This window comes from Melanostigma gelatinosum (genome assembly GCF_949748355.1).
Source record: "Melanostigma gelatinosum genome assembly, chromosome: 9".
NCBI classification, from domain to species: Eukaryota; Metazoa; Chordata; class Actinopteri; order Perciformes; family Zoarcidae; genus Melanostigma; species Melanostigma gelatinosum.
Genome location: NC_136642.1, coordinates 9,703,942 through 9,724,251, shown reverse-complemented (window position 1 = coordinate 9,724,251; position 20,310 = coordinate 9,703,942). Strand labels below are relative to the sequence as shown.

Here is a 20,310-nt window from a genome sequence, read left to right as displayed (position 1 = left end):
ATAAAGCTGAGAACAAACGTGATGAGATGAATTGCTGTGTTGGGGTCTGAGTCACTCTCAATGTGCGTTCAACAGCAAAAAACAGCCAGAGCAGCAGTCTGGTGCCGAGCTGGTGGGGGCCGGAGAGAGAGAGGGAGAAGGACGCAGTGTGGGCGGGTTAACAAACTCCGAGAGGGAGGGGACGCCAGCGTAATATTCCCACCGTTTTTCTTTCTCCCTCCTCCGTAGAGCCGAAAAAACAAGGGCATCCATCGGTCTCTCAGTCTTCCTCTACACCTCATCACCGCGAGTTTCACGTCAGGCTGACATACATATATACTCTTGTCATTTCTTCAGCTGCTGCATAAAGACTGTCCGTGTGTCCTCTGCCTCTATACCTGGAGGACTGTTTTCAGCCTGCGCGCGAGGGGGGGGGGGGGGGGGGGATTGCCGAGCCGAGCGGCAGGGGCGTGAGAGGCGGATGCTGCGAGCGTAGAGGCTGGCTATACCAACCAGGAGCATCGCCGCAACTCACCACGGTAATGTCAAATCCTGCTTCAGCTATAACGTTCATGTATGCGACATTTCCTCTCCTGGATCGAGGGGTTGAGCTCTCAACATAGCCAGCCTAAACTGGTAGTGTGTGTCAATACCAGCCTGTGATGTAAATCGGCTGACTGTCGCATAGCATGTTTCTCTGGTCTTGGATGGATGTGGAGCCGAAACAGATGGAGTCATCGGTTATATATGTCCTCTTTCTTTTGGATGTGATCTGCAGAGCATGTCGTCCTGTAGCCTATAAGGACTGCAGCAGTGGAAAAACGTAGAGTCTTGTTATATCAATGATGTTATACCCAAAGCACTAATTTTTCAGTTGTGGCCACAAGACAGCAGCTGCACTGTTTTAACCTAACAAACTACAATTAAAACATGGGAACCCACCCACACGGCCACATGCAAAACCTGTTACAGTGACACACACACACACACAGGCACACTCACGACCAGGTATGTGCATTCACCATATAGCTTTTCTCTGCAAGTCTGATTTTGAGGAAAAGACTGGATCAATTTTGGTGTATTGGTTTATTCATATGCAGCACAAAATCGAGTTCATCATGGTGGGTCTCTGGTAAAGGTTACATACATGACACCTGAGTTGTGTTTTAATGCACAAACACAGCACCTGAAAGGTCTGATCTGTCCCTCTGTGTGTGTGTCTTGTTACTCTGTCAGTGCTGATCAGTTATTGATGCATGTACTTTATTCCCCCCTCCCCACCACCCTGTTGCCCCCTTCTACTGTTCCTTTCCTTTCCTTTCCTTTCCTCAGATGGACAGAATGAATTTTCTCTCCTTCTTCCTCCTTTGCTTGACTTCGGTTGCCAATGGCAACAAAGGTCAGTTCGTCATTGTTTTGACTGTTGATTGTGATGTGTTGAGATGATGGTTGACATCGGCATGGGAGCACGCAGACGTGCATGCGTCTGTTTCCACAGTGCTGTGACTCTGAGAGAAGGTGATTAAGCTGTTTCCTCCAGCAGATTCATCATCATGGATAACCATGACTCTGATTCAACATCATTGTTCCAATGATTATCATGCCGAGGGAAGGCGAAATGAAACGGAGAGCGAGGAGGGAGAATGTCAGTGAAGGAGGTGGTAGAGGAGAGCGATTCAGGGAACACGGGGAGATTTAGGGGAGATGGAGTGTCAGAGAGAAGGGGGGGGGCAGACGAGTGAATTGTTAGGAGAGACAGAGGAGAAGGAGATGTGACAGGAGAGGACGTGGCTGAAAAGACGCAGGCCGATGAGGGAGGAGGAGGAAGATGACGAGGAGGAGGCGGTGGTGGAGAGAGAGGTGCTGCGTGAGATCAGGTGACACGAGGGAAAAGGATAAGGGAAAGCTAAAGATACCGGAACGTTTGTGTGTGTGTGTATAGATATATAGATATAGTGTGTGTGTGTGTGTGTGTGTCTGTGTCTGTGTCTGTGTGTGTGAGGGAGACAGACGAGGAGGGGTGGGCGAGTGTTGTGGGGCGATAGAGTGACAGAGAGACGAAAAGTGCCAGGAGAGACAGAGAGAGATGGAATGGGATGCCTCTCAATCTGTAATCCCGGGTGTAATCCACGGGCCTGATGCTCAGATTAATGCTATAGAGCAGAGGGGGGAGGGGGGGAGATAAATTACCAAAAAAGAGACATGTCAGAGGACTGTGGAAATGGAGGAGACGGTGTTCGTCTAGACCTTGAGAGCAGAGGATGAATATCTCTGATGTAGATTATTGATTTATTTTTTTCAAACATGGTTTTGCCCGTTGCCCGACTATTTTATTCCTGTACAGCTGTTTTTATTTAGACATTTATGGACGTTTGACAACATTTGAGCACTTTGGCCTCTTTATTATAAAAATATAAATGTGTTTTGTAGAAAAGAAATCTGGTGGAAGCGGTTTGGAGATCTTCTACTGAATTAAATGTAGCTTCGACTGCAACTAACAATAATTTACTTTGTTAATCTGCGGATTACTTTCTCAATCAATCATTTGGTCTATAACAAGTCAGGAAGTAGTGAAACATACCTGTTTAGTCCCTGAATTGCCTATTTAGTACGACACAGCATAAACACATTCTCTCTATTGTCATGAAAGAAAAGAAAAGCAGCAAATCTTCTCAACTGAGAAGCCGCAACATAGAAATGATTATTTTAGCTTGAAAGAAAATACTGAAACGATTATTTAATCGTCAAAGTAGTTGCTGGTTATTTTTCTGTTGACTGCCTTGATTAATCATCTAATTATTTCAGCTCTAAAAGCAGCAATACCTCAATGTAAAATTACCCCATTACGAGTAAAACTACAGAGAAGTGTTATCAGAAGAAAATTGCTTCAAGGTCAATTTAATACCCCATTTTAGCTTGAATGAATTGGACAGCGGAATAGCCTCTTTCAGAGCGGTATATTAGTTATTCGATTATTATTGTGGACGTGTTACTGTGTAAGCAGCATTTTAATATTGTAGGTTAATATAATGTGGAGTAAAAATAACAATATCTCCCTTTGAAATGTAATGGGAGTTAGTGGAACAAAACTAGCATGAATAGGTAAAAACCCAGGTCAAGTAACTTTAAATTGTAGTTAAATACAGTGCTTCAGTTATTTGTACTTAGTAACCTTCCACCACTGAGAACAACTAATTTATATTCTTCAGTAAGGTATCAAAAAAGTATTTTTTTGCTCTATAATCTCAAAATTCCAAGCAATCAAAGTTAAATCAGATTCAGCAGCATTTTCCTCTGTTGGCTCTCCTCTCACATACGAGACAGCAACAATTAGTTCCACTCAGATATTGTGGAAAATTCACTGTGAAGGCAACAAAGCAATTACTAAACACAAGTCTTGCGATTCTGTCTGATTTCAAACTCTCTATCTTCCGTGTTCAAAAGATTGAGGACAACAGAGGGGAGGCTTTTGTTTTTTCCTGCTCTTTGCTGGGGTGTAAAATCGTCATCCTTCTGGCTCATTATCTTGCCCTTTGATCACTCAGCTCTGAACATTCGGCACAAGGATGAATAATTAATTCGCAATTAAAGGTTAAATTCACAGTAAACCTCGGGCATTTGATTTGGACACGGCTGTTTTTTCTTTTCACGCATTATTGTGCGGCGCCTGTGGCAGGCCAGTTTGGCTGATTGATATGAGCAATATACCTCTCTGTGTGTGATAAGACGTCTGACTTGCTTTAATTACACTGCCAACCTGGAAGGTGTGTAGAGTGGCGCTTGACACGAAGAAGAGGAAGGAGGTCTATATGGGGAAGAGGGGGAATATCTGTGAGGGTGTGAATGTGATTAAACTGTGTCCTTGTGGATGCACATCAGACATACATTGTGTAGTTTTCTATTCATGCTCATCACGTCCTTGCCCAAAATGGAGTGTTAAAAATAGAAACGTTGGTTCCTTCTAATTGCTCCATTTAACCCAAAGCCTCTTCGCTCTCTTCTCTGTGCCGTTCAGCCAATAAGCACAAGCCATGGATCGAGACAGAGTACCAGGGGATTGTCATGGAGAACGACAACACGGTGCTACTCAACCCCCCTCTCTTTGCCCTGGACAAAGATGCTCCACTTCACTACGCTGGTAACACCAACTGCATGAAACAGCATGGGAGAAGACAGGCAAATACAAAAAAAGAGGCCAAAAATATCTAAACCTTTCCGTGAATTTACTTGAACATCCACAGAACTGGCTGCTGTGAAAAATAGGTCATATCAAGTACTCTCACAGCCAAATTGAATTTGACATCACCAGGCCAAATTGAAAATGATCTCACCAGGCCTGGCTCGGGCTTTCATAGTAAACACAACGCTGATTTTTTGGACGTTTGGAGCTCTCAGACTGCTGCCATTTCCGACCATATTTCCCCACAGACCGGTGTAAATAATACAGGCAATGTATTCAGTCACAGAGTCCACTATTTTTAGGCCATCATTGTGTAATTCAACCCTTCACTGCAGGAGCAGCAGTCAGCATGCGCTCGTTGCTCTGCAGCCATGATGAAATACGGTTATCTTGTTTCCACTCCTGGAAATAACCGTGTTCAGTCAAATTATAACAGATCGACGAGAATTACTCAGCGCTCCCTGAGATTTACTGGAGAAAATTAGGTGTTTGAGCAGGAAACCTTCCTCAGCTGCTCTATAGAGGGGTTTTATTTTGAGTCTCAGCTGTAATTTAATTTATTCTATCATTATAATGATAAGATGGAGGGGCACTTAAAGGAATCATCCAGATATCTGTCTCCACTTAACATATTCAGAAAAATCTACTCAATGTTAAGATCAATTGTCACAATTAGTTTAACATTGATAGATGCAGAAATTGATAGGTATTTATAAATCAGTACATCAGTGCGTTTCCTTTCTCATGGCAAGCTGACATTCTGCTTATATTTCACTGGTTGTTATAATAATAATAAAATAATAATAACCTGAATATGTATAGCAGTTTTCAAATCAGAGTTACAAACTCCTTCACAGAAAATAAAGCGAGTTTTTAGAAGATTTCAATAATTAAATAAATCTCCTTTAGTTTTAAGCCGAGACTGCAAATGTATGCTGGAGCCAGACCTGCAATCTTGAGTAATTAGGAACACCAAAATTCTAAAATGAACTGAAAACCAATGCAAAGAGGGTACATTTGGGATTACAATTTTCTCCTTGTTAAAATATAAACGACAGCATTCTGTATCATCTGTGAGCAGCCGTTGCCACACGAATGTTAGAAAATAATCCAATGTTTGACCGAGTAGGATGTTGATTAACATCATATGAATATACTGCATATTTATAGACAATTTATTTATAAACAAAACACAATGTGAGTACATTTGGATTCACAGTGCCTATGATTTGATAATTATTTTGTTTTATTGCTCTTTTCTGAGTTATTTTCTTCCTCTTCCAGGTGAAATATGTGGCTTCCGGGTTCATAATGGCCCCTCGGGTTCAGGCTCGGTCCAGTTTGAAGCCGTGGTTCTGGACCGCTCCACTGGCGAGGGCCTGGTCCGGTCCAAGGAGCCGCTGGACTGCGAGAGCCAGCGGGAGCACAGCTTCACCATCCAGGCCTACGACTGCGGAGAGGGACCTGATGGAGTCAACAGCAAGAAATCCCACAAGTTAGTCAGTCCATTGACGTTGAATGCTTTTAACGATAATTACAGTCACTATCTACAGCTCCTCTGGCTGTGCGCTGTGAAGACTATCCAGCCATTTCTGCTGCCTGGTGTTACAACAATCCATCTCTCGCTCTCTGCTTTTGTTTTGCTTCCCACTCCTCCTTCCCTCAGGGCCACCGTGCATGTGCGTGTTAACGACGTCAATGAGTTCTCCCCCGTGTTTGTCGAGCGCCGCTACGAGGCTTCAGTCCCAGAAGGACGTCTGTTTGACCGAATCGTGCGGGTGGAGGCCCTGGATGCTGACTGCTCCCCGCAGTACAGCCAGATCTGCTTCTATGACATCATCACTCCTAATGTGCCCTTCGCCATCGACAACGATGGTGAGATGTGTTTTTATCTTGTAGCAGTAAATCAGCGGGTGTGGGGCTCATAGACCTATCAATATCTGTGTGCCTCTGCTACAGAAGTACAACATCCAACACAAGCCACCATATTGTTATCCTCACATGCTGTCTGCACTGTCGACTCTTCATGGCTTAATGCAAGTACAATCACTAAATTCAATATTAAGCATTCAACTACTAAACTTTGGATGCCCTCAATACATGAAAAAGACCGACACCAGACACCGCTGGGATACTGATGTCTGCATAGCGACAAAGTGAAAAGAATTGCAGCTGCTTAACTCCTCGCACAGAGATGTTAGACTTTGTGTGGGCGGACTGTTGTTCTGTCTGTAAAAACATTGCGGCAGCTGTTTTGGTTTAACACAGCATCTTGTTTTTGTTGCTGGATGCTCGTAGATTCCCTAAATTCTTTGCTGTAATTGTATCCAGCGACTGGTTGGTGGGAGATCAATTGTATTGAGACACAGCAGCAGCAGAGGACCCTGTTTTATTATGACTCTGCAGAACCGTCCTGGACGTGGAAGGTTTTTGCAGAGGATGAGTAGCTCCTTTCTGTTTTATTTTTTGGGTGAAACTGGTACAGAGACCTTTTGTTCCAACCTCCTTCACACGCTGTGGGCTTATCATTGTCTATTTTCTTTTCTCATCACTTTGTCTTCTCTGTTCCTGCCACTATCTCTTTCATCCCAATGTTTCTCCCCTCGCCATGTCACACCATCGTCTGTGTTACCTATTGTCTGTCAGCTGGCATGATGAGCGCTGTCAGCCTATCGCAGTTATTCGCTGTTTCCTTTATCTTGTAAAAGCAGGAAAACCCTTCGCTTTTCATTCCGCTCTGTGGAATGTGTCTTCCGCCGTTTTCTCTTTCTATGCCTGGATGTAGCGCACTGAGCAGGAAGGTTGCTCTGCTATTGTGTACGTGCAGTGACGGAAGCTTTATCAATGAGCGTTTCATCATTTCTCATCCTTCCTTTCTTTGTCTCTCGCTCCGTCTCCTAGGTAACATTAAGAATACGGAGCCGTTGGACTCGAAGCGTCAGCGCGTCTTCACCTTCTGGGTTACCGCCTTCGACTGCGGAAAGAACCGAGCTCAGGCCGATGCCCAGGTCGTCGTCACCGTCAAGCCGTCCTGCAAACCCGGCTGGATCGGTAATCTGACGCAGATCGCTCTCTTTCTGTCTCGGTTGTCATGCTTGGATAACTCTCGGGAGGTTTAAGAGATGTGTTCTTGTCGTTTTATCTGTGGGAACTATCACTTTTAGTTGTGCGTGGGCTGGCGTTAGGATGAGTCACCTTTGCATCTTTATATCAAGAGCTGAGTTTTAGAAAGGTACTGCTGAGCCTAAGTAATATCAAGGGGAAGGCAATTAATTAAACTGTAGTAATGTATTTTTAGAACATAGATACCACTGCTCCACTTTCTGTGGATTTCCTCACATTCGATTTCTCCAACGGGATGAGCCCAGTTTATTTACAGTGAATTACAATTTAAATACATCTTTTTGAATCCAAACGTTGAGGGTCAGGTTGTGATTGCAATACTTTTTCAGGATGGACCAAGCGTGTAGAGTACACGCCCGGGTCAGGCAGCATCCCCTTGTTCCCCACCCTGCATTTGGAGACCTGTGAGGAGACTGTGTGGAACATCCAGGCCACCGTAGATCTCCAGACCGGCCACATTGGGAAGGGCTGTGACAGAGACAGCTACTCTGACAGATCCGTCCGACGGCTGTGTGGTGAGCTCTGGTTTAATTATGTAAATGTGTAGAGGGCAGGATCCTTCTTTATTAACATTATTCATCTCTTTTTCCTCATCAGGGGCTGTCAGGGGTGAGGTAGACCTCCTCCCTCCTCCATCTCCTGCTGCCAACTGGACCTCCGCTCTGCCCACTCTCCCCTCTTCTGATTCCTCTCTGGTCTTCTCCTTCAACGGATCCAACCACGTCGCAGTGGTGCCGGATTCGGTTGTCTCCGCGTTGTCGGGCGACCACTTCACCCTGCAGCTGTGGATACGACGGGGCGGCGCCAACATCCAGCCTGCGACCACTCAGACCAGAGGCAGTCGCAAGGACGAGGAGACGATTGTGTGCAGCACTGTCAAGAATGGTGCGTTATAGCGTAGAGTCATGGTTTTCCGACATTTTAAGGAATTATAAGAGTGTTTTGAAATGCGGGGTGGTAAGGAAAGCATCAGACATCAAAGAAGGCAAGCCCCAGAAGGTTACCCACTCGATTCCCCAGAATTACAGAGAAAGTCAAGGCCGAAAGAAAAAAGACAAAAAAACTAAAGCAGTTTATAGCTTCAACAACTACTATCAAGGTGCTCTTGAGAGAGACACTTAACCCCCAGCTTCTCCACTTGAGCAGCCAAGTGGACAGCAGCAGAAGACCATTAAAACACTGTAATTGTGCCCGGCAGTATATCGTGTGAATATTTTGAACTTTATGACTTTGTAGGGGCAGCGCTAGCAAGCAGTGTGTTCGGCAAAGCTTCCCTCGGGTAAAAATAGCAATAAAATCCACAATTTAGAGAGACAGGACAGAGATATATATCTATATTAAACGCATTGCACATTTTTATGTCCTACTGTGGTGATTCTCTGAAGAATTGCCTGGTGGTATTAAGACCACACTGACCCACCAATTATTTTCTGTTCTTCTGCTCTACAGATGATTCCTTCTCCCACTATTCCCTGTCTGTCCACGGCTGCCGCCTCTCTCTCTTCTACTGGCCCGACGTCTCAGCCGCACGGCCCGTCAAGTTCTTGTGGAAACTGGAGCAGGTACTGAGGGAACTGCAACACTTAGCTTTGATGTTCTTCTGTATTTGTACCGATGAAATTAAATTAAATTGAAGCGGGGGGAAAAGCAGTAGATAGTTTGTATTTTATAAAACATTTTTCTTTGGGTGGTACATATCAAAGAACTCAGTACTTCTGTGTACTTTCAAATGTTCAAAAAGGAACATAAAGAAAGAAAATAAAATGAAGGAAATGGCTATGTCGTTCAGTTAGCCCATTGGTGGGTGAAGGGGGGTTTGCTTTGACTGAAGCTACAGGTCCCAGACAAATTGAAGCAGCATGGATTAAAGGAAGCTGAGCTGATACAGAGAAGATTTGTCAAATCCCTCTGTCTGAACCTACGATATCTTATTAACCCGGTCTTTCTTTTCTGCCCCTCTGTGTAATTCCCTTTGTATTCCTGCTGATGCGACCCTATCTATAGAGAAGCTAAAACAAACTGCAGGAATTTACACGGCTGAAATATTATACATGGCAGCTACAGTTACAGTAAATGTTACTTTTCAGATTAAGATTTTACACAAGAAACATGATCGGTTTATAGAATACAATACATTTTCAAAGATTAAACCAGTGGCTCCAACTCTCTATGAGTTATTGCACAGATTGTTTCATTGAGATAACTGTCCGAGGTCCAAAGAAATAAGATGATTCAATAAACAAAGATGAAAGAAAAGTCATGTTTCTGCAAAACCTTTGATTTTTTCAGTACGTTTGAATGCTCATACCTTTGTACTTTATAAATAATAATTACGATTATAAATGCAGGAATTTTACTTGTAGCAGAGTATTCTTACATTGTTGTATTAGTATTTTCATGAGATAAACTATCTGAATACTTCTTCCACCACTAAAACAGTAAACGTTCAAACCTTCACCCTGCAAGCTATTCCAACTGTTTCCTTTGTTCAGGCTCAGGTTGACTCCGTTTCATCTCTCAACAGGTGTGTGACAGTGAGTGGCACCATCTTTCGCTCAGCGTCCAGTTCCCCTCCGTGACCCTGTATGTCGACGGTGTGACTTTTGACCCCGCCCTCATCCATGACAACGGAGCCATCCCCAACCCTGCCCCCCGCCAGAGGATGTTCATCGGCGCCTGCTGGGGTAACACACTGAAATTTATGCTCAGCGTATCCACAACTGACATACATTTCATTTCAGCTCAATGATGGATCCTGACAGAAATGTATGCAGGCGGAGAGCGAGGAATCCTGTTTTTTTTTCTCCTTTTTGCATAAATGCTACGAGCAGCAATTGTGCAGTTTGCTTCCTCTTTTGCATTCCTCCGTCAATGAAATGTCATTCAAATCCCACATCGCCAGAGATGGCAGGCTGCCATTTTCGGCATGAGCGGCGGCACCTCACAAACCCTCATAAGGCACCTTCAGACAATCTGCCGAGCCATTGTGCCTCGCGCCATTCACTCCCTCATTTCCCTCAGTTATAATTTGGTTGATGCATTTTGTCTTTGAGGGCTAATAATATAACTGACTTATAAATTATTCAGAGCAACAGAACAACACAAGGGCAAGACAGCTATCAGCCACTTACACTAGAATCGCTGGTTAAAATGGGAAACTGTGGCTGTCAATTAACGTTAAAATACACACGCATACACACACATTTGCGGTGCTACACTCTCATCCACAGTGGAAGTCACTCTTCTGCCTGTGTGGCACCAGCTGCTGCTGGATAATGAGGAGATGGTGCATTTCTGAATATCTACAATTCTCTTGCTTGCATTTTCTCATTTGTGTCTCCCCGTGTTATATATTTAGCATTTTTCATTGTTCCTATCAACCTCTGGCACCTTCAGTCTTACTCTCACTTTCTTTTTACACCTCGTTACATTGAAGTATCTTTCTCAGTGTACCTTATTTTTGTTTCTCTTTTTCTACTCCCCCTTTGTGCCCCTCACCGGTTTCCCTCCGCAGAGCCCGAAGAGAAGCAGAAGGAAATACTAAACAACACCATCCCAGAGGGGAAAGACTCAGGTGACCTCCTTGTTTTCACATTGTTGTCCGCATGAGGGTGTGCAGGCTGTCAATTTGCTGTGTCGTTGCTGTATAATTTATGTGCGTATTAGAATATAAATGAGGCATTATAATCTGTATTCATACTGGACTGTCTCTGGTTTTTAGTGAAATATGTGGGAGGTTACCACGGCCTGTTGTCGGGTGTGACGGTGCGTCCAGGCAGCGTAGAGCCTCACAGTGTGGTGGAGTGTCTGTACGCCTGCAGGGAAGGCCTGGACTTCGGAGATCTGGAGACTCTGGGCTCCGGCATGAAGGTAATGCCGCAGAGAGCTATAGACCGCCATGTTGTAGAGAAAGAAATGAAGTCTTACTACCCATTGCATGATAAGTATTTTATGCACATGATGTGTTAAAATCCTTTTAATAAGGATGTAACAGCTTTGCCAGAGGGGAAGTCACAATCTAATTTGTCTTTAGTTTGTTTCATTTGTTGTCAAATCTGTTTCAAGTCTGAACAGGATGAATTAGGACAGAAAGTAAAACCTGTTTCAATCATCATATGAGCAAAAGACTTGAACAATTGTGAACCAATCTCTTAATTGCAGCACAAATTGTTTGTATGCTGCCAGATGTGTTTCTAACCTCCTCTAGTGGTGGTTTAGTGTTTAGTGCATTTGCACTAAAAATATACACAATTTTGTCGACTGTGTGTAAAAGAGATCAAAGGGTAATATGTCTGCTACTAGTATTATACTTTGCGCTGATATCTCTTCAAAAGAACCTGTATTGAATTAGATTAAAAAAGATGAACCCTTTCTGAGGTTTCCCTTCGTAAAGACATGTAACATGATATCTTCTCATGTAAATGAATGGGAACTTAGATTTTAAAAGCTTTCTTTTGGCTACGCAGGTTCATGTGAACCCCAGCCAGTCAGTGTTGGTGCTGGAGGGAGACGACATTGAGAGCTTTAACCGTGCAGTGCAGCAGGTCACCTACAGGAACTCTCTACGCTTCGCCACCCCCGGAGTCCGACCCCTCAAACTAACCACCTCGCTCAGGTACACACACACACACACACACACACACACACACTTGGGTAACTAACTGTACTCATACGTTTTTTGATGTAAAGTCATTCTGTGAGCGGCAGGAGACGAACTGAAGCAGTACAAGAAGAGGGAGACAGAGGGAGAGAGACACCACTGTTTAAACTGATCACACCGGAAATCTCTGAACACCACAAATAATGTGATGTGGAATGAAATTATTTCTCAACTGAAGTGTCTCTCTCTCTCTCTCTGGACTCTGTGCCTCTGCTTTACTTCTTTGACATTGAACTCATCAAACATGGACCTTGCCTCGGCTGTGATAAGGACTGTTGTGGCACGATGTTTATAGAGCAGAACACGTCAAAGCAAGAGATAACAGGGAATATCTTATCTCTTTGTTCCTTCAGCCATTAAGTGGCTTTTTGCTTTGACGGAGTAAACTGCAGACTAAATTAATTCTGTCTGGTTTTAACTCTGGTTTTTGAAGGATTCACTTGAAGAAACCGTTCACCTTTTTGAAATTCAAATCAGTTCAATTTTATTTGTACAGCTGGCTTTTTGAGAAATAATTTAGCGTGTGTCCAACTGGAAAGTGGTTCAAATGTTCTGATTTGCATTTAAAATATTGCACAAACAAACAAAAACATTATCCCTGATGTTGCGAGACAGACTGACGGCACAAGACTGAAACTCTGGTTCAGTGTGCATCGCTCTGAATCACCTGGCCGTGGAAATAAAAAGCACACAAACTCTGTTTCCGGGTCAGCGCTCAACCATGCTTAACAACTGCTCTCTGGCTCTCTGGCTTTAGCGGTCGCTTTTAGATGATGAAATATTAATTCACCTCAGGAAGTACAGTCTAGCGCATATGCTATGTGGTATGTTGTGTATTCAAACTAGCTGCCTGCCGAAAAATCAGATCTCATCAAACTCTCGGGCTGTGCAGATTTTCTTATGACTGTCTTTTGGGATTGTTGTTTTTGTCGCATGTTTATTAGAATAAAATGGATACCAGGCCACGAGACGGTGCTGGAGGTTTTGTTTTTGAGAGTCAAGGTCACAGGCAGATATTTTTTTCACTTGGTTTCTGCTCTAGTGTACCAGAGTTTTTTTTTTTTCTTCTTCTTTCCTCTAGCATGTTTTATTGCGTGTGTGAAGATTAGACTGATTTGAGGCCAGGAGTTACCCAGATGGCTGAACAGCAGGCCCTTCTGGTGAGGCCGATAGAAGCAGCTGCTCACTCTGATAGTGGAAATGTAACACACATACACACTACGCTTAATCCCCTTTCAAATGGAATGCTGAATTATAGTGCAGATAAATAAATATATGTAAGCAGCCTGTCATCAATCTGATTTCCTCTCCCTTTCTGGCAGGGAAATCAAATTTGTAACAGCAGAGCGATGGCATTTGACATTTGATATTTTCGGACCAAAGTTAACTACAGCAGTCGGTGGAATTAGGGAACTAGATTGAGAAGACATTGCTCTGGATTAAGACCTTTTTGTCCATCATTTGGTTTGGTTCTTAACATTATTCGGCCACAATGTTGCTAATTTGTGGCGCAAGATGAAAGAGTCTCCAGCCATGCTAGCGGTGCTTTGACTTAAATGGAAGCTCAGAAATACAGCCCTGTTTCCAGCTCTGCGACGATGCATTTTCCAGCTCAGAAGGTTTTTAAATTGTTTATAAATTTAAGAAGTAGGAGAATAATCTCACCAAATGAAGGTTACGTTCCACTTCATCTTTCAGTTTCTCACAAACAATCAACACCACAAAATCTGGAGTTACATGGTTTTCACTACACAGGAAGGGATGAAAAACTGTAATCTGAAAAGTAACTGAAGCTGTCAGACAAATAGTGGGGTGAAAAGTACATTAGTCATGATAGAGATGTAGTTTAGTAGAAGTATAAAGTTACGTAAAATGGACATACGGTACTCTAGTAAAAGTACCTCAAAATTGTACTTATGTACAGTACTTACTAAATGTACTCAGTTACATTCCAGCTCTGTTAGCCAGTATAATGTTACCTGGTTAATTAACCATCTTAGTTTAATATTTGAGCATGTTCACATTTACCAATTAACACTGAACACAAAGTACAGCTGGGAATGTCATTACTTTTGCAGACATTTAGTCATAAACCAACATATTGGACAAATTACAATTTGGACCTGATGTTGGTGCAAACATGAAAGGGGAACTGTGTGAATTTTACACATCAAAGTATGTTGGCAGGTATTGGGGAGTACTTATGTAAAAAAAAAAAAAAAAAAAAAGTTGAGCAAATCCTTTTGTGGCTCCAGAGGGAGCTGTGCAAAGTCTGATACATATCCTCAAGGGATGTCTTGGTTGGGGATGAAGAGGAAAAAAAATAATCTTAATAATCTCAGAATAGGACGTTTGAGTCGAATTCTGGGGAATGTTGTTCCTGTGTTATGACAAAGAAGAGGAAATGCACTAAAATAAAAATGATACTGTCTTTGGTAAATTGATGCAGTAATCTTAAAGGGATCCCAAAACTGTTATAAATGACTGTTAGTGGGGCTATAATGTCTGTACGAATCCCATGGCAATCCAACTGACATCTGTTGAGACGTTTCACTGCAAAAAATGTCAACTTCAGTCGGACTTGTCGTCTGGGCACCATGACTGATTGTAAAAATCGTCATGGCAATCCGCCAAATAGTTGCAGATATATTTCACTCTGGTCCAAAGACTCTAGAGTCAGAAGTGTGGCAACAAAAAAATGTGCAAAGTGTCTCTCTTTTTGTATCTCTCCTCTCCTTGACTGACATCACACACTTCCTTCGTCCCTGCCAGATGTTTCAACGAGGAGAGCTGCCTGTCCCTCAAGCAGCTGGAAGGATACCTTGTGGTTCTCCAGCCTGACGCCCCTCAGATCTCTTTGTCTGGGGTCGGCCCTCATCTGGCTCGTCCTGCCCCTGAGTTTGAGGGTCCCCGTGGTGTCCCCCTTTTCCCTGAGCTCCGGATCGTCTGTTCCTTGTCTCATGCTGTCAACACGGCTGCACAGGAGATGGAGGGAGGAGGTGAGTCACGTATTAAACAACCCAAATGCCACATCTAGTTTAGGGAGAGTTTAAATATTTATCATGTTTGTTTGCACATAGCCCTTTCTCACCACTTGTCTAAGTATCTTTATATGGAAATGAGTTGAAGAGACCATCTGTGGTCTACATCCTTTGTTTCCTAAATTGGGGTAATGACCCTCTCTTAGCTCTGATGTCCGACGCCGTGGCTCACACTTTGGATGGCTGTGAGGTCCAACCGCTGGGGGAGGAGCTAAACCCAGAGAGGGAGGAGCTTCTGGTCGACATGGATGTTGTGCGAGAGAGGGGACTGGAAATCATCAATACTACTGCTTATATTGCCATCACAGGTGCTGTGCATAAAAACATTCTGCACATTTTAAAACGTATATGCTCTCCTTTGTTTTACTCGAAAACGATCTTTGTCGTTGAAATCTTGTACTGGCCAACATAGACGGTGAATTACAGACAAACAACATGAAACGGACCCCGACACATGCCGGGAAACCTGAATTTGATTGTCTGTTCGTGTCTCTTATGTTTAAAGCCCCTGAAGTGTTTCTCTATAATATGAAATAGTCATTACTAAATAAGCAACAGTTAAAGTTAAATAAACTCAGCTAATGTGCTTCATCAGGACTGCGTGGTTTCATCGGAGCAGACACAAGCAAACAGTCCCACAACTGTTGTCACAAATTGATCCAAATATTTCTAAATCCTAACTGGTGCACAGAAATACATGACATATTTTTTCTTCCAACAAGTTCCACCCAGTTAAATGTAAAGTTAATATAAGGCTTCATATCTGATATTAAGACGTTGATTCTAAAAATTGGTTTTCAGGGCCTTTCAAAAGTTTGCACACAATTCAATACAATAGATTCCAAAAGACCTGAACAATTTAAAGTAATCCATCTGATACAGTCACCCCCTGCTGTCTACAACTAACTGCAGACTACTTTTCTCTTCTCCTCCTTCTCTCTGCAGTTCTCGTCTCAGTATTGACTCTCTGTCCTCTTTTTGTTCTGCGCTCCCTTCAGGTGCCGAATCCATCTCTGTGTACGAGGACGTCCTTCGCTCAGTCCGCTACCGACTGGCCAAAGGCTCAGCCCGCTTCGAGAGGCGGTTCCGCCTCTCCTGCTCTGAGATGAATGGAAGATACACCAGCAATGAGTTGACTCTGGAGGTGAGAAGAAACATTCACATACAGTAACACCTCTGGCACCGAATACAGATAAATGTATTTTAGATATGAGTTTGAAAGCTCAGTCTACACTTAGATTATTTTTGTTTCATTTTCTTCTTCTCTGTTTCTCTCACCTCACTCCTTCAGGTGAACTTCCTCCACTCTTTGGACAGTCTGTATCACCCATCCCACTTGCTGGCCTCCCAGCAGCAGTTTCTCCATCTGTCCCACCATGCTGGAGAGCTGAGTGGACACACCCTGTCCAATCCACACCGCAACTCAGGTGACATTCCCCTTTCATCAACTTTTCTTGTCAAGTACAGATATCACGAAGTGCTTCACAATTAAACATGGGAAATGCAGTCAGAATACAGGAGTGACCGATAGGAGGAGCCCTGGTAGCCTCATGGTTGGTGCACGTACCGCAAGTCTGCGGCGTCCACATTTTTGGATAAGCTGGGTGTTAGACTGTGTTGTCACTGCCAAGATGGCGACGGTCGGAGCCACTCGCTTTGAGCTTTACAACGGCTCTTCAGAAACCTATGGCTGATGTCACGAAGACTAAGTGCATATTTCCTACAGTTTATGGTGCACACGCATGGTGGCGTGATACATAGTCCTTCCAATGGTGTCACAGTATTCCACGAATCAATAGCCGGCGGTGACACGCCAAGATATGCTGCTATGCGCCAGCAAAGATGGGGAAGAAAAAAACTGCAAGCTAATACACATTTAGCATTTAAAATACTTGATAAAAACACTTTGCTCTTTTTTTTATGAGCAAGGGAATTTACTTGACTTGTTTGTTAGACGTCAAGGATACATACAGTTAGTTTTGGAGAACAACTGAATGCAAACATACATTTTGTTTCTACAAAAAAACTCCACAAAGACACTTAATTCCAAAGGAAGAGCCTTTCAAGGTTTAGGAGCCTCAAAGGCACGATCGTCTTTAGTTTCAGGCCTGGAGCGAGGAAGAACCCACAAACCTTAATCAAACGACCTCAGAGACCTACTGGTTAAAAGGACTGCAGCAGAACAAAAATGCAGGCAGGTGCCTGTCCATGCAGAGCTAAGTAATCTCAAGACTGTGTGACAGCGTGCACGGTGGGGCAGTGTAACCAAGAATTGTGTTTTGGTCTGCTGCACCTGTGCTGTTTATATTCATGCAGCAGCTACACAGCAGAAAGGATTGTCAGGTTTAATCATTTTACCCACACAGTCCAACACCCCAGCACATTTTCCTTTAAGGATATGGTTAGTTTGGATAATTGTGCTATTTTTCAAATGTTCTTAGTTGGGAAGTGGCTTCTAATAAACTCAAAGGCATTTAGTTATTTGGTCTACAAATGTTTAACTTCACATGGTGGTGAAATAAAGGCATTCATGAGAGTTTACGTCACACATATGAAGGAAAATTAGGTGGAATTTTCCAAAAGCTGAAAGAGGCTAAATGATTACCACACAGGACTAAACAGTGCATTTGTCGGAGACTATTTTCAGCCATGGATTTAATACTCTAATAATGAAACAGTGTTCATTCAGTCCATTGCTGGTTGTGGTATTTTAATGATTTGTCAACAATAAGAGGAATATAGAATATCACCTGATTCATAGTTTAAATTATTTTACTGAACACGATCATCCCTTGTTTTGCTACAGTGGTGCCAGGAGCAGCCACGGTCATCATCATGGTGTGTGTGGGTTTCCTGGTTGTCATGGTGATCCTCGGCGTTTTCCGAATTCGCTCCATCCATCGCCGCGGTGAGGGTGCCGGTGGCGGAGCTAAGGAGGGTAGCAGCCAATGGGACGACTCTGCCCTCACCATCATCGTCAACCCGATGGAGGTAAAAAAAAAAACGATAAGTCATTGATGTGATGGTAATAAATGGCCGCACCTGTCGAGCTCCTGTTTTCACCCACAAACGGCTCTTTCCCACAGTCCTACGAGTCTCGTATGGGCATCTCTCCTGACACAGAGGGGGAGGGGGAGGAGGACGAGGAGGTAACAGAGTCACCTGAAGACGCTGGCGACGACCAGCGAATCATCATAAAGAAGGAGGGGAAGGACGGCAACGCCCGCCGCTACTGAGCCACACGAGTCTCCGCACCAGTTCTCATGGAAACCACCAACCGGCTCACACACTCCAACACTTTTAATATCAACGACTGCTGACACTACTACTTTAGGAATGTATGCTTACAAACACTACGCACAACACAGTCACTGTAATAACACTTATTGACACTCAACGCCATATGTGACCTATAGCCAACAAAAGGCAGTTGTTCTCCACCTAAATGTTCGATGGCACAATGTATACATTTAATGTAAGTTAACCGCCTGAGCAAACCCCACCAAAATTGTATGTGGTGCACCAGTTCTCGATCACAAGATGGTATTGTGTCTGTACAGTGTAATACTGGTTGAATGAGACTGCTTTTGTTTAAAAAAAAAAAAAAAAGATTGTATTCTATCTTTTGTTATTGAACACAGAATGAAATCTTCACAAAATGAATACAGGTGCAATCCGCAACATGCAGGCCTTGAATAGATGAGTAGGCAAAGACATGATCCCGACACGTCCCCTATTAGACTCGACTCGAGAAGTCTCTGCACAAGCTCTTTTCTCCCCCTTTGCATCCTCTCTCGACACATTCCTCGACCACCGTTAACCCCAAAGTGAAGGCAGTGAGGTCAGGCAGTACGGTCACTCTTCTCAAAAGCTTAAAAACATTACGCTTGCAGCTATTTTTCTTTTGGTATTGTGGCTATTTTAGTGCTTCGGCTATTTTACGTGGGGCTGATGATGAAATGAGAAGGTTTGAGGACTATCAACCACACAGCTCACCGTTTACGCAAGTTGTTACTTATGCAATACCCACATGCAGAGCTAAAGCCTCCAGGTGTTGAGTCAGGAGTCGTTGCAAAGTCTCAGCTTGTGCCGCTAAATGACAAAACATCAACATCTACAGTAAACCTGGTCGAACCTCACCTCTGACCCCCCCCCCCCCCCCCCCCCCACGGTGACCGTTGGAATGTCTCTAAATGATTCTCACTGTACTGTTTCACTTACTGCACACTGCTCTTACAATAACTGCAAGAAGTCACATGCAATCACACACAAAGACACACACACACACTCCATAGTGCTACCCCTGCTGTTTCCAGAATGTCAGCTCAGCTTGGGCAGTTTTGATTGTATTGATTGTAATGAATTTTCTGTACATACAATGATGAATATATTATTGTTATTACTATTATTGTTGCAGCCACTCTTCTTCTGCACACTTTGAGAGGGAGCAGATTATGATTTACCGTTTTCATTTCAGTAATCACCTTTACAGCATCAGAAAACATGTATGATGATGATAATAATAATAATAATAATAATAATAGTAGTGATACGGATGATAATCCCTGACTTGATGAGTGTCTATTAATTTGTGTGTAGTACTGTTGTAATTTAAGAATTTGTCGATATCTGAATCACAGAAAAAGGAGGGCACATAGTTGTGATACTTAGATATGTCTCACTCATTTCATCTTTAACTCATTTCAAAACTGAACCTTTGATTTCTTTTAAATTTCCCTTCATCCGGTATATTCGGTTTAATGAATGTACAACTGTGTGCTTTTCCTCACCTCCCCCTCTGCCTCCCTGTCTTTCTCGCTCACCTCCCCCTCACTCTCCCTCTGTGTCTCTTGCTGTCTGTCTGTGTAGCCTATCAATGTGCAGTGCTAAACCTGTCAGTAAATAAAGCCTGTCGTTTTTGAGTGTGATGTTAAGAAGGAATAAACATTGCATTATATTATTACTATGTTACTATTGGAACATTACCTGTAATTATTGATACAATGATAACATGGATAATGCTGACTAATTGTTATTGAGAACTGTCAGAAAACATAACAAAATTCATAATAAAAACACTATGACGTCTCCACGAGAGAGCTTTCTTGTTAGAGTAGATACTGAAATCACGCTATCATTTTAAAATTGAGGTCATATATGAAACCTGGAAGAATCACATATTTTAATATTTCTTATGATCAGGCCAAGAACCAATTCACTGTTACACATTACAACCATACTGTCTCCGCTAGTTTAATACAACTAACTATTGCACACGAGTAAACTTTTTAAACTTGTACTTTTTATGCTACTTTACACATCTACTT

General features: G+C 43.0%; 1 protein-coding gene across 2 annotated transcripts; it reads left to right on the top strand.

The window, feature by feature from the left end:
• The first annotated feature begins 240 nt into the window (after positions 1-240).
• clstn3 (calsyntenin 3) lies at positions 241-20,073 on the top strand. 2 transcript variants are annotated; one of them, XM_079275887.1, is made up of 19 exons: positions 241-518; positions 1,312-1,378; positions 3,995-4,117; positions 5,444-5,654; positions 5,826-6,034; positions 7,061-7,210; positions 7,612-7,797; positions 7,880-8,167; positions 8,732-8,844; positions 9,807-9,966; positions 10,797-10,856; positions 11,004-11,152; positions 11,749-11,897; positions 14,715-14,941; positions 15,130-15,291; positions 15,982-16,127; positions 16,275-16,410; positions 17,790-17,974; positions 18,070-20,073. In XM_079275887.1, the coding sequence occupies exons 2-19, from the start codon at positions 1,312-1,314 to the stop codon at positions 18,217-18,219; spliced, it is 2,871 nt and encodes a 956-aa protein (XP_079132013.1). In that variant the 5' UTR covers positions 241-518; the 3' UTR covers positions 18,220-20,073. The 2 variants fall into 2 exon arrangements, with proteins under 2 accessions (XP_079132013.1, XP_079132014.1); XM_079275888.1 differs by lacking the exon at positions 1,312-1,378.
• The last annotated feature ends 237 nt before the right edge of the window (positions 20,074-20,310 follow it).

Bases quoted from the DNA above. Each gene is read 5' to 3' on its own strand.
- clstn3 (XM_079275887.1), top strand. From the start codon at position 1,312: ATGGACAGAATGAATTTTCTCTCCTTCTTCCTCCTTTGCTTGACTTCG. The intron at 8,845-9,806 runs GTACTGAGGGAA...ATCTCTCAACAG, and splicing joins TCTTGTGGAAACTGGAGCAG to GTGTGTGACAGTGAGTGGCA. The intron at 15,292-15,981 runs GTGCTGTGCATA...CGCTCCCTTCAG, and splicing joins TGCTTATATTGCCATCACAG to GTGCCGAATCCATCTCTGTG.